Source organism: Pantherophis guttatus, chromosome 4, assembly GCF_059756535.1.
Source record: "Pantherophis guttatus breed Tessera chromosome 4, ASM5975653v1, whole genome shotgun sequence".
Lineage (NCBI taxonomy): Eukaryota > Metazoa > Chordata > Lepidosauria > Squamata > Colubridae > Pantherophis > Pantherophis guttatus.
In genome coordinates this window covers 60,620,018-60,634,504 of record NC_142066.1, presented here as the reverse complement: position 1 = coordinate 60,634,504, position 14,487 = coordinate 60,620,018, and the positions used below count along the sequence as shown (strand labels likewise).

The 14,487-nt window shown below is 38.3% G+C and overlaps 1 protein-coding gene across 1 annotated transcript; it reads left to right on the top strand.

The window, feature by feature from the left end:
* The first annotated feature begins 7,518 nt into the window (after positions 1-7,518).
* On the top strand, positions 7,519-14,295 carry PSMC3IP (PSMC3 interacting protein). The gene is made up of 8 exons (XM_034416183.2): positions 7,519-7,625; positions 8,403-8,506; positions 9,014-9,103; positions 10,669-10,780; positions 10,953-11,098; positions 12,402-12,455; positions 13,438-13,497; positions 13,665-14,295. The coding sequence occupies exons 1-8, from the start codon at positions 7,589-7,591 to the stop codon at positions 13,719-13,721; spliced, it is 660 nt and encodes a 219-aa protein (XP_034272074.1). The 5' UTR covers positions 7,519-7,588; the 3' UTR covers positions 13,722-14,295.
* Positions 14,296-14,487: the final 192 nt, after the last annotated feature.

Sequence of the window (14,487 nt, the reverse complement as noted above, 5' to 3'; positions counted from 1 at the left end):
TTATACTTAATCCCCAATTGAATCAAGGTCAACAGAGCATAACAAAGGATTCGGTCTCTAATTTAAAAAATCTTTCAGTTCCATTGGAGACTGTCAAGAACATGGAGCAGAATCCGGAGGGATTCAATTTAAAAGAAGCAGTTTCATCAGGACCCTTCATTAAAAATTTGACCCGGTCAGTCCCAGAGGCCACTTTTACGCCAACTGCGGCTGGATTTAGGATTGGGGAGGATTCCCTAATTGACCAGGCCTCAGATTTTCAAGCATTTTTGACTCAAACTTTTACCCGTATATTCCAAACAGGTTTACAACACTCAGGTCTACCTGTAGAACCTAATGTACCGGTGCAAGTCCACTCTGGCCATTATAACGTACCTACAGCTGAGTATGCAGATTCTGTACAAGGTGGTAAATCAACAGAATTGATTGATCCTGAGGATAATCTGGAAGATTTTGATTTATCTGATGATGATGGGGAAGTGGTTGACAAACCAGCATTTAAGGGTTTATTCAATCCAGCTCTATTTAAATCACTTCTTCGTAAAGCAAAGATAGCTACAAATATGGACACTGATTCTAACCAATCTTCTACTTCAAATAATCTTTTCCCAGTACCTATTTCTGATTGTGAGTTTGTTCCATATCCTGATTTATTTGACCAAGTTGTTCAGAAACCTTGGGAAAGACCTGGTTCAATTTCAGTTCCAAATAATTTTGATAAAAAGCTTTATTGTGCAGCTCCAAAATTAGATACAATCTTACAAGTACCATCAGTGGATGAGCCAATAGCTAGTCTTTCATCTTCATCTGTGTTAGTAGGAGATGCGGGAGATGGTTTAAGACAGGAAGATAAAAAAGCAGAGTTAACTTTCAAAAAAACACATCAAGCAGTAGCCTGGGCTATTAAGGCAGCTACCTCTGCATCCTTTTTTAATAGAGCCTCATTAGTATGGCTCAGACAACTGAAGGATAGAGTTTCGTTTCAAGATAATCGCACACAGCATGATATGGCCAAATTGATTGCTGCAGCGGAATATGCGGCAGATGCTTCTTTAGACGCTGCAAAATTTGCTTCTAGAGCTCTTGTGTCTACTGTTACTTCTAGACGTCTTTTATGGTTACGTCAATGGCGTGCAGATATGAGATCAAAATGGCGTTTGACAACAGCACCATATCAAGGTCATTCTTTGTTCGGTAAATCTTTGGATGCCGTTCTAGTCGAAGGACGGGATAAAAAGAAGGTATTACCTTCCTCTTACAGACGTTATGATCGTCGGTTCTCTCCATTTTCACGTCAGCCATTTCGTTCTGAGCAGGGATTCGGAGGATCCTATTATTCACGTCCATCTTACCAACAGTACAACAGTACCACAGAAAGATCTTCCTTTCGAGATAGGGGAAGACGTCAGTCAGGGTTCAAAAGGCCATTTAGAGGAACGAATTATCGTTCCTTCCGTTGTGGAAAATGACTCCTTGATGCATTTTCCCATTGGCGGAAAAATCCAATCGTTCTATCACCAATGGGAAATGTCAACAACAGACAATTAGATAATACAGACTGTGACTGACGGTCTTCAGCTGGAGTTCATTTCATCTCCCCCTTCTTGTTACATTCAATGTCCCCTACCATTGATTCAGTCCAAACAACATCTTATGAAGATGGAAATACAGCATTTATTGGAAATAAAAGCTATCGAAAAAGTTCCTTTCATTCAACAGACAAAGGGATTTTATTCGATCTTATTTCTTGTGCCCAAAACCTCGGGTGGATGGCGCGGCATACTAAATCTGAAATATTTGAACTTGCATGTGAGGTACCGCCGCTTCAAAATGCATTCCTTGAGAACAATACTCGGATGTGTTCGATCAAACGATCTAATGCAATCCATAGATTTGAAGGAGGCATACCTTCATATTCCCATTCACCCAGCACACCGGAAATTTCTCAGATTTGCTTACGGAACCCAACATTTTCAATACAGGGCGATGCCTTTTGGCCTATCTTCAGCCCCAAGGACGTTCACGAAACTAATGGCAGCAGTAGCGGCCACTCTAAGACAGCAGTCGGTAAGAATTGTTTGTTATTTGGACGACATTCTGATACTGTCTTCGACAGTACAAAAGGCTCAACTGGACAGAGAATTGGTGATCAAATCTCTACAAGATCATGGTCTCACGATAAATTGGGACAAGAGTCATCTAGTACCCACGACAAGGTTATTGCACCTGGGAGCAATTATAGATACAAAACAAGGCATGGTGTATCTTTCAAAAGACAGACAAAACAGCATAAGGAATTTGATTTCACAGGTTCTATCTCACAGAACAACTTCCCTATTAGTGCTGTCTCAACTTTTGGGAAAACTGATATCGTCAATCAACATTGTACCGTGGGCCAGACGCCATTCTCGTCAGCTGCAATGGCTTCTATTGCCATTTCAGAAACAAGGAATAGCCAATTCTTTAAAGAAAATAAATGTTCCTCCATCAGTGAAACTTTCGCTGAAATGGTGGCTATCCCCGGCGTTATTCAAGGGGACTCTGTTTCTACAACCAGCCAGAGTCATTTTGACAACAGATGCAAGTCTGCTAGGATGGGGGGCGCATCTGAATTCTCAATTAGCTCAGGGAACGTGGTCGTTGGCCGAGAAACAACAGAATATAAACTGGTTAGAACTGAGGGCGGTCAGATTAGCTCTTCGACATTTCCACAGGGAAGTAGCACAGAAACATGTGTTAATTCTCACGGACAACATGGCCACGAAGGCCCATCTAAACAGGCAGGGAGGAACAAGGTCGAAGTGTCTCATGAGCGAGACAGAGAGATTGATGGCATGGGCAGAAAGAAATGTAAGTTCAATAAGAGCAGAACACATTTCAGGATCACTAAATCAACAAGCAGATTGGCTAAGCAGAGGAATAATAGATCAAGCAGAATGGAAATTACATCCACGACTGTTCAACCTGATTGTAACCAAATATGGAACACCGATACTGGATTTGTTTGCAACAGAGAAGAACAAACAACTCCCAAGATTCTTCTCCAGGTTCAAGACTCCGGGGGCAGAAGATCAGGATGCGTTGAGGGCCCAATGGCCGAAGGGTCTTCTTTACGCATTTCCACCTATTCCGATCATTCCACATGTAATCAGAAAGATGATGGAAGAAAAGGCAGATCTCATTTTGATAGCTCCTTACTGGCCACGTCGGGAGTGGTTTGCAGACCTCATGGATCGATCAATACACAAACCATGGAAGCTACCACTGGACAGTACTTCTCTAAGTCAAGGAGCAATATTTCATCCAGATCCAGAATGGCTGCAGTTGACCGTCTGGCGATTGAACGGATTCGGTTAATGAAGGACAATTTACCAAATGATGTTATTGCCACTATTCAAGCAGCCAGACGGCCAGCTACAATACGCATTTACAATGCGACTTGGAAAAAGTTTGCTCTTTGGTGTTTAGAAAAACATACAGACCCCACATCTGCGTCCATTCAGGACATTCTTAAATTCCTACAGTTAGGTTTTGATAAAGGATTGGCCACAGCAACTCTGAGATGTCAGGTAGCAGCCTTAGCTACAGTATTATCAACAGATAGAAAACATTCTATATCACAGGATGAAAGAATTAAATCATTCTTACATGGTACAGTAAATTTAAGGCCACCTGTGGTACATAGATTTCCAAATTGGGATCTTAATTTGGTGTTGCAATCTTTAACATCTGGTCCTTATGAGCCCATCAAAGAATCATCTTTAAGACATTTGACAATTAAATTAGCATTTTTGTTGGCTATAACATCAGCAAGGAGAGTGTCGGAATTGGCAGCATTGTCAATTCGAAAAGATCTATGTGTGTTTTTTTCGGATAGAGTTGTTATGAAACTAGATCCGTCGTTTATTCCAAAAATCAATACTATTTTTCATAGGGCTCAGGAAATTATATTACCAAACTTTTGTCCAGATCCGAAACATCCGATGGAAAAGATGTGGCATACGTTAGATGTACGTAGAGCATTGAAATATTACTTAACTGAGACAGCTGAATTCAGAAAGACAGAAGCATTACTGGTTTCATTTCTGCCATCAACGATGGGTCAGAAAGTTTCATCATCAACGATAGGTAGATGGATTAAATTATGCATTTCTTCTGCATATAAATTGAAAGGTTATCAAGTACCACAGGGTATAGTGTCTCATTCTACGAGAAGTGCAGCTACATCGATAGCTTGGGCCAAGCAAGCATCTATAGAGGAAATTTGTAAAGCGGCCACTTGGTCATCTATTTCCTCTTTTATAAGACACTACAAAGTAGATACATTTGCATCCGCAGAGGGGGCTTTTGGTAGGAGAGTTTTACAGGCAATAATTCCCAGCCATGGCCAGGAGATGGATGTAGATCCCTCCCAAATGAATTAGGCTTGGGTAAGTCCCATACAGTGGAGTGGCGGAGCATCGAGGAGGTAAATGGAACGTTGTCTTACCTGAACGTTCATTTTGTTCTCGATGCTCCGACACTCCGACCCGCCCAAGTACTATCCATCACCTGGTCCGGCTGGGGTGTTCTTTATTTTCCTCTACAGTGAAAGTTACATGAAGGACATAGAAGAGGAGGTTGAGACTTCAGGTTCTACAAGCACTAAGGGTAACAGTCTGATGATAGTTCTGGATGGACTTCGTGAAAAGACTGGACATGCGCAGTTGGAGTAGGCGGGACAAAGCTGTGGAGGAAGATTTGATTGGCACCCAGTCGAACTAATGACAGAGAAAAGTAACCCATACAGTGGAGTGTCGGAGCATCGAGAACAAAATGAACGTTCAGGTAAGACAACGTTCCATTCCAGGGAAAACAGAAGCAACCATGTATCCTTAATCCTTACTTCCAATCCAATGACCCCAATCTTGAATCCTATAAGTCTCAAGCTCTGAAGAATAAATGCCTGGTTTGTTTATAATAAGGTTCTACTCATCATGATTTGGTAACATGCATTGCAAAATGTGATATATATTGCAAACCTTCTTAGGCAAGAATGATGATATATCTCCTAGGTTTTACATCATTCCTTATGCTAAGTTTGGAGGAGAGGAGTTTATTTTAATTAATTAATAAATTAAAATACTTATAGGTTTTATCTATAAAAATAACCTAGGTGATCAAGAGCCCCGCTTTTAGGACAGTGGGATGTGAACATCTGTAGGGACAAATTAAAGATCTTGCTGGGGTGGCCATTCTGCTGCTTATATTAATCCCACATAGATATTTTTAAATATACCACAATTCCTAATAAAATACAAAACAGATTCACAGTTCAGATGGCTAAATTCTTGCAAGGTAGTGGTAAATACATTCTCACTTTCCAATATAGTGAGAATTTATCTAACCACAGAAAATGTAGTCCTCTCAAATAATCCTGTATTTATCTACTGTGCATTTACCCAAATAAATCATGATGATTGACAAAATAAAATAGTTATCAATATTGAGGCAGATGACATGCCCCATTGGATAGATGACACTCAACATGCTACTGAAGAAGAGCTTAGACTGTTGTAAAATACTGATGATTATGATACCATTTAGATCAGGGGTATCAAACTCAAGGCACGGCAGCATCACCTGATGTATCAGGACTTTTTTCCCCTTTGCTAAACCAGGAGTCGGCATGGCCAGCATGTGACGCATCCAGCTCATGGACCAGGAGTTTGACAGCCCTAGTTTAGATTAAAGCGTTTAGGGATATCTAATTGCTGAAGCTGCAAAGATAACATTATACTGAGAACATAGAACATAAGAAATACAAACATGGGAAGATTCAACCCAGTGAAAAATTAAATGACTCGGCTATACATTGGCTTCTGAGGCATCAGCACACTGAAATAAACTGAAATTAGTTACTTCAAGTCAAAGATCATATTATTTATAGTCAGAATATGACAAACAAAGAAGGAATGTTGTTGCTCCATAGTCAAGAATGATATAGCAAAGATAGCATTTAAATAGAACGCTGCCACTGACTAATAGCACTTAGATTTCAAGTGTATGTCCCAATCATTGATGCAAAAGAAATGAGGTAGTTGATGATCAGATTCAATCTGAAATAGACAAAATATACAAATAAGACATGGTGCTTGTGGTTGGAGGTTGGAATGTCAAAGTTGGAAATGCAGCTAGTCCCTAACTTATCACCACAATTGAGTCCAAATTGCTAACCAAAACAGTTAAGTGAGCTTTGCCCCATTTTATGAACTTTCTTGCCACAGTTGTTAAGTGAATCGCTACAACTGTTAAGTTAATAATATGGTTGTTAAGTAAATCTGGTTTCCCCATTGACTTTGCTTATCAGAAGGCTGCAAAAGGTGATCCGGGCACACTGTAGCTGTCATAACTATGAGTCAGTTACCAGGTGTCTGGATTTTGATCACATGACCATGAGACCCTGCAATGGTTCTAAAGTGAAAAATGGTCATGTCACTTCTTTCTGTGCCACAGTAACTTTGAACAATCACTAAGCAAACTGCTGTAAATCAAGGACTACCTGTAGTACAAAGGAAAATGTAGTTTTACTTTGCAACCTACAATATAATAATACAACAGTTGGGTAACTTATCAGTTTCTGAAAATATAATGATTTTTCAACCTTAGGAACTTTAAGATGGTAGACTTCAAATTTCAGAATGTCCTAGAGTGGACAGATTGCTGTCTGTAGAACTCCTCAGAGTTTAAGTCCATACATCTTGAAGATGCAAACACTGTTCCATGGATGCAAACTTTCAACTTTAGAGAAGAAAGAAAAAGTTTGCTGTTGGAAAAGACTCCTGAGAGTATCATAGATAGCCATGAAAACAAATAAATGGATCATAAAACAAATCAAATCAGGATTGTCATTCAAGGCACAGGAGGCAAGTTTCATCCTCATATTATAATATTCTTTATACATGGGAAGACCTAGTCACATTGAGAAATCTGTCATGCTGGGAAAAGTGGAAGGAAAGTGAAGTTTTGTCTAGTGGTTAAAGCACCAGGCTAGAAACCAGGAGACTGAGTTATAATCCCACTTTAAGCAGGAAAGCCAGCTAAAATGACTTTGGGCCAGTCATTCTCTCTTAGCCCAACCCACTTTACAAAATTGTTGTGGGGAAAATAGGAAAGAATATTAGGCATTTTCACCCCCATGAGTGTTATTTATAAAAAAATATATAATAAAGATGGGATATAAATATAAATATCCCCAGTCACTGGTTTCTAACAAAAAAAAGAGGTAGCCACATCCATTGTAAGTATCTCTCAGAAAACAGCAGAGGGAAAAATCTAATGGTCTTGGCTCTTTTTTTGCAGTCCCTGTGAGTTCAAAGGCAGCGTTCAATCCCGCCAGCCGAGAGAGTTAGATGGACTGGTACTAGTCACTACTTTTCAGCAGCGCTACATTTTAAACGGCAAAGGACAGCTTTGCATCCCCAGCAGTATCCCAAAATGACGTTGACGTTCAACCCGGAAGTCTATTTCTTTTGACATATGTCTATTTTTGGAATCTCTGTCCCAGGCAGGAGCTTCCGCTTCCGATAGGAGTCCCGCCCTGATCAGGATGAGCGGAGGAGGGAAGAAGCGCGACGCATCTGATGGTAACGCAACTAGAAATCCAAAGAGGGTGTTGCGCGGATCCGTGGTCCTCTTCCGTTTTTCATATACAAAGCAAAGTGCGCTTATCGTGAAATCCGCTTTATTTAAAAAAAACACCACCACCAAATTCCCTTGTTTCCAGCATTTGAAAGTCCTTGGTGACGAACCCGTCTATAGGATGTAGAGTGTAGTATCTTCGCATTCTTCTTCTTTTTTTTTTAACAACACCCCAATCGGATATTTTCCAAATTTTTACATTTCCCACCCTGGCCAGGAAATGTATGGGAGTGCTGCTGCTTTGGAAAGGCTTAAAGTGGAACGTGTTTTTTCCTGTCTTTGTCTGATATGTACTTATTTTGTAATAAAACAATCTTAAAAATTTTTTTTTTCTAAAAAATACCAGCTAAAAATGCAAACTAAGGAGAAAAAGAAAAAATATTTTTTTATGCTTCTCAGTGGTCACTGGCCTACCAATGCGTTTGCTATTGTAATATAAATAATACAAGATATTATATTATAATACAAGATATTATATTGTAAAATATCACAATCTCTACCATAATAAGTCGTATTGCTTGAATATTGACAAAGTTGCACGGCATTTAGTAGCTTTGCAGTAAGCTTCTCTGCTTATGGCCTTGTTGCCTACCAAATTTTTTAACAGATGGAGAATGTTATTCATCCTCCAGATATTAAATTATCTTTCTTTCTGTTTTTATGCAATTTCCTCATATGCTAGGCTGTCATTAAAATTTTCTTTTTCCCTTTTTGAATTGGAGAATGTGCTGCCATCCTGCTACGTTATCTTCAGGAGCAGAACCGGCCTCATAGTGCTCAGGATGTCTTTAGCAACTTACAGAAACAACATGGATTGGGCAAGACGGTAAGACAATGTCAGAGATGCGTTGAGGGACTTGTGTTAGCTCCACTGGTCAAAATAATATTGCACTTCACTTTCCAAATGTATGCTATGTATCTTTTAAATTCTCCAGATTGGGTATTTTAATTTAACATAATCCTAATCTACAAGAATAATGAATGTTCATAATGTTCATGACATGAGTCCTTGAAGAAACTGATTAGTTTAGAAAAACTATTGTTTCTCTGCTTATGGCATCAGTTTTTATTTGTACTGTGTTATGCAGCATGTTACAATTTAAGCAGATATTCACATACTGGCACTAACTCCCAACTACCTCCACCACCTGAGTTGGCAGATTTCTTCTGAAATGCCATGAGTTTTGTGCTCAGTTCTCCTATAGCAAAGAATTTTCTCTATCAAATTTTCATCTTCCTTTGATGTTCAAACAATTTGCAGTTTTCATTTCAGTCCTCCACTTAGTTATGAATTTTTCTCATTCTGCATTTTCTTGTTTTCTGTTTGATTTAGGCTGTAGTGAAGGCACTGGAACAGTTGGCTCAGCAAGGGAAGATCAACGAAAAGGTTTATGGGAAACAGAAGATTTATTTTCCAGATCAGGTGAAATGCCATTCTGTGAAACTTAAATTTAACTTCTACCACCCCAGGGAAAAAAATAGAAAACAAAGCCTCAGCAAGAAAACTAACTCATTTTTTTTCAGGGCTGCCAAAATCCATGTGCTTTTCTAAAACCAATAATCAGTATCAACAACTAGAGCTATCTAGATCCACCTTATATACCAGCTGTTACACATCTTCAACTTCTCTTTTCCAGATTCTTTTAGTAACTTAAAAGACTCTGATGCCAGCCCAACACTTCTACAAGTTAGAATTGTGATCTCAGTTTGTTTTTATTAGCTAGCTACATTAAACATTTGTTTGGGCTTCTGTCTGGATATGTGAATAGTCAGCAGGAACAGCCAGCAAGAAGATGTATAGTCGCTGGTACATAAGATGGGTCACCAATTTTTGCAGCTTGGCGGCCCGGCTGGTGGGAGGAGGGGAACCATGCTGCGTGAGCACACATGCATATGCAGCTGGACTGCAAGTCAAGCTGCACATGCACATGCCTGCACATGCCGCTATGCACACGAGTTGAGTTATATGCACCCCCATGTGCGCCAGCCCACTGCTTGCATGAGTCAAGCTGCACATGCACACACACATTGCCAGCCTGTGGCCCGGTTGCAAATAGGCCACAGCCCGATAGTGGGCTGTGGCCCAAAGATTGGGGACCCCTGATCTAGACAGCTCTGGTTTTTAGAATAGAATAGAATTTTTTATTGGCCAAGTGTGATTGGACACACAAGGAATTTTCTTGTGCCTATGCTCTCAGTGTCCATAAAAGAAAAGATACGTTCATCAAGAATCATAAGGTACAACACTTAATGATAGTCATAGGGTACAAATAAGCAATCAAAATGATGCTTGCCATGTAGGTATTGGCCTGGGACATAGGAATCCCACATTCACATCTCTTCTTATTCCCCAAGTGATTTTGGGACAGTTACTGTGTCCGCCAACCAATCTCATGGAGCTGTACTTTGCAGGGGTAAATTGAGGGAGGGAGTGCCAGACTTCTTCATGCGTTCTGAGTTTCTGAAGAAAGATGGAGTAGAAATCTAACAATAGAAGTTACATAAATAAAAATATTAGTTACCAGGAAACTAAAGTGGCAAGTAGAGGCATGTGAGCTTCCCAGATTAATCCATTTAGCCAGCAGTTGACAGAATATTGAACTAGATGATCAGATGATGAAAATTTCTTACATAAATTAAGTTGAAACTTAATATTACAAGACATAGTTTTATATTGTTGTATCAAATTTTTAAACATCAGAGAAAGAATCTTGATGGAGATGGTGTTTTACAGTTTTACTAAATAAGCAAATTGCTTCTCAGCTGAAAATTATTTCTTTGTAAATGGATAGTGATTGTTTTGGAAGAGAAGTGCATTGGCTGAACATACTATAAAGATAGTACAAGGATATACAATGAAGGTTTTATTTTCACAAAAACTTGATTGCTTGCAATGTGGTTTATTACATTATAGCATAATAGAAAATATACATAAAACATCTGCTGATCATCTTAGATTAATGCTCTGTCCTATACATGTTTTTCCAGAATCGTTTCGGTAATACGAGTGAATCAGAACTCAAGGGCTTGGACAATGAGATTTCAGAATTATCTTGCAAAGTTCAGACACTCCAACAGAACTGTCGTCACATGGAATCAGGTGCGTTCAGGAAGGTTAAATCAGTTGGTTGAGTGTGAATGCCTGTGCAATTGAGTGCTTGAATGGCATGGAAACTGGGAACTTTTTGTATCTGAGCTGCAGCTGGGATGCCTGCAAGCCTTCCCACTGACCAGTGCTATTTCAGCTATTCTAACTAGCAATTCCATTCCAGAACTGAAAGAACTGAAGGGCTCTATGACAACCCCAGAGATGGTTAAAGAAATTGAAGAGTTAAAAAAAGATTGTGCCAATTATACAGAGAAACTGGAATTGATCAAATCTGCTGCCAATCATGTGTCCCCTGAGGAGAAAGAAAAGGTAACAAAGCTGCAAAGGGAGGGTCCAGTGGCAGAGAAAGGGATGGTTCAGACTGCCCATTCTGGCTGCCCCGCTATTCTATACCAACCATATATAAGGGCAGTGGAAGTGCCGAATATTCCAAAATTAAGTCAAGCATCACAGAGAGAGGAGTCCCAGGACTCCAAAACACATTATTCTTTGCCAATAATCAAATCTCTATTATGATCTCAGGCCAGCATATAGAGGGTTAAGGTCAGTGGTGAAATCTAAAATTTGTTACTACTGGTTCTGTGGGCGTGCCTTGGTGGGAGGGGGGGGTAATGTGACTGAGTGGGCGTGGCCTTTTTTTTTTTAACTTTTAAAACCATTTTTTCTACAACCTCTTCAGCGAAGAGGTTGTAAAAAAATGCTTTCAAAAGGCTCTGATGATCCCAGCTGAGTTGCCTGATCAGCAGAAACTTTTTTTCTTTTAAATGCCTCTGACGATCAGGCAACTCAGCTTGGATCACAGGCATTTAAAAGAAACAAAGGGTTTTTTTTCTTTTAAAAGCCTCTGACAATCCCAGATGATCCCAGATCATCAAAGCCTTTTTTCTTTTTACTTTTAAAAGCATTTTTTCGGCGAAGAGGTTGTAGAAAAAATGCTTTTAAAAGTAAAAAAAAAAAGCCTCTGATGATTGTGCGGCTCAGCTGGGCATTGGCGGGGGGGGGGCGGGCAGGGATTTTTGCTACCGGTTCTCTGAACCACCCACCTCCATCGCTCCTGGATCAGAACTGGAAGCATTTCATCCCTGGTTAAGGTGCAATCAGTTAAAAACACCGTTTTTAAAAAATCTAAAAGATATAAAATAGAAAGTATATATAAAAATCTAAAGGGAAGAGTAGAAGTATTAAGTGTAGGGTAACATAAAGCTTAATATATGGAAGACTATATCAAATTGCATAATACTCTAATATAATAAGCTATATGCTCATTAAGTTTAGTTTATGGCACATATCATTAGTCAATGAATTGTACAGAAATTTGCAACATTGTAAATATTTGTTACGGTAACAATTGTTCATGTGATCTGGGGAACTCCCACAACCTGGCATACATCAAGAGCGTTGAAAATCTAATTGTCTAATTAAAATCTAATTCTAATTGGCATTAAATGGGAATAAACATGAATGCTCTTTTAAGGCCTTTTTCGTGCAGGTAGTTTGTCAATACTCAATTTTGGATGCTGCAGCTTTCATTCCTAAATCAAAGCTGGCTGCAGTCTGAGCTGTTTCATTAGACCTGAAAACATAAGGATTGCTTGGGTTTTGTTGATTGCAGGTATACAATGAGAAAAAGCTGTACTGCAAAGAATGGCGTCGCCGCAAGAGAATGGTAAGACACAATTATTTACGGTTTAAAAAATGATGTGTTGAGTGTGTATTTAGGAAACGCAATAGAATACATTCTAATATTCGATTTTTCAAGTGTAAAAGATAATATTCAAGTGATGGCTTACAATATACAGCTGCAGACTCACTTTCCATGCATAATTTAATCTGGTTATTGAATGCAGGGATTCATGCCTATTATCTGTTAAACTAAATGTTGCATTCTTCCTCTCTTTGTGTTGAAAATAATTTGCTTATTCGTGTCAGAAGCATCAAAATTAAATTATACGGCATAAAATTTATAATATAAAATACAAGATTAAAATATGTACAAGGTAGTTGTCAATAAGAGTATAACTTTCTTGGCATGGATGTTTTGGTAAGCTTCAGCTATTGAAAAATGTAGCAATATGGAAAGTTATGTGCGCTCTAAGAACTGCACCTTCATTTTCTTTGTGTAAATTGTTAAGACCATAGGATTCTTGGAAACCAAACACTTAACCTTTTGGATCAATTATAATAAAAATATGGGAAATGCATTATTGAAAAGGTAGCATAGCAACAAATAATTGTGAAAAATACTATAATTATTTTTCTTAAATCAGTCTTTTAACAAAATATTTCCAATTGATTTTTCTTGTTAATAATAATTTAATATGAAGTTTTGTATCTCAAGATGAAAGTTCCTGTTTCTATCTTTTTTTCTTACTTCTTTTTGAGGCATATTTAAGTAAAATGATAGAAAAAATGTTGACTTATAGATTTTGAAAAGTGATTATTTTTATCATTATTGTCTATGTTATTCTGAGAAATTTTGTTTTCAGATTTATGGAATAACTTTCCAATTGCTTGCCAGCTGTGTTTTCAACTAGCTAAGAGAAATTCATATATTTTCTCCTATAATTACCAGATCTATATTATTTCTGTCTGCCAATCTTTTTGTAGAAAGGATAGCAACTAAACATAAGACATAATTTTCTCAACAGGCCACAGAATTACTTGATGCAATCCTTGAAGGCTATCCGAAAAGCAAGAAACAGTTCTTTGTGAGTATTACATGTAAACTGATATTGAGAGCCACAGGGATATAAGCAGGCATTTCTTGGTCAGTTCCAACTGTGGATTGTTCAATTACTGGGCCAGGTATGGTCTGCAGAATGCTCTTATTTTCATTTATTATCACCTTAAAAGAAATGTGTTGTTTATTGTTCAGGATGAAGTTGGCATTGAGACAGATGAAGATTTCAATGTTACAGTACCTTCTATGTGAACCAAGATCTCATCTGCATAATTGAAATTTAAGCATTCAAGTTTCAGTTTTTCATTCTATGTTGCTCTGATTTTCAGAATTTAAAAATATTTGCATTCATTGGGGACAAGCACACCTCCCATTTTACACTTTAGTTTTTTCTTAGTATTTCGCCATAGGACTTCCTAATCAGTCTGATTGTTTTGTTCTTATAGTAGTTAGAACAAAATGTTAATATGCACTTGAGAAAATGGGGGAGGGGGCTCAAAGTACTTGAATTTTGAATAGTATTTTCTCTGTAATTGGACTGCATATTGTATTAACAGCATATTATGCCATTAAAGCAACACTACTACTTAGAGTGAGCTAATTATCCCACCAAGAATTGGGGAAATTTTAATGTCAGTTGTTACTTAGCCATCATGCTTTGCTTTATGCTATGAGTCACCTTGTGAGATGCAAACACATTGAATACATTTTCTCCAATTTAATTGGGCAATTGTGGGAGAAAGAATACTGGGTTTACCTCTTCTTTGTTACATGGAAGAAAAACAATGTACCTTGGAAAATTGATATTAAAAGATTAGTTTCCTGACTTGGGCAAGTGGCTATTGGATTAGATCAAAGATCAGCATACTCATATATGGTTGCATGTGACTGGCAATCGCCCTACAAGATCATATTGCCAAAGTTTGGGAGTAAAATACAAATTTTCAGTAGCACAAGGACTTTATTTTTGCTAATGGTAATACTGTTCCCTTAAGCCAGATGTATAATACATTCATTT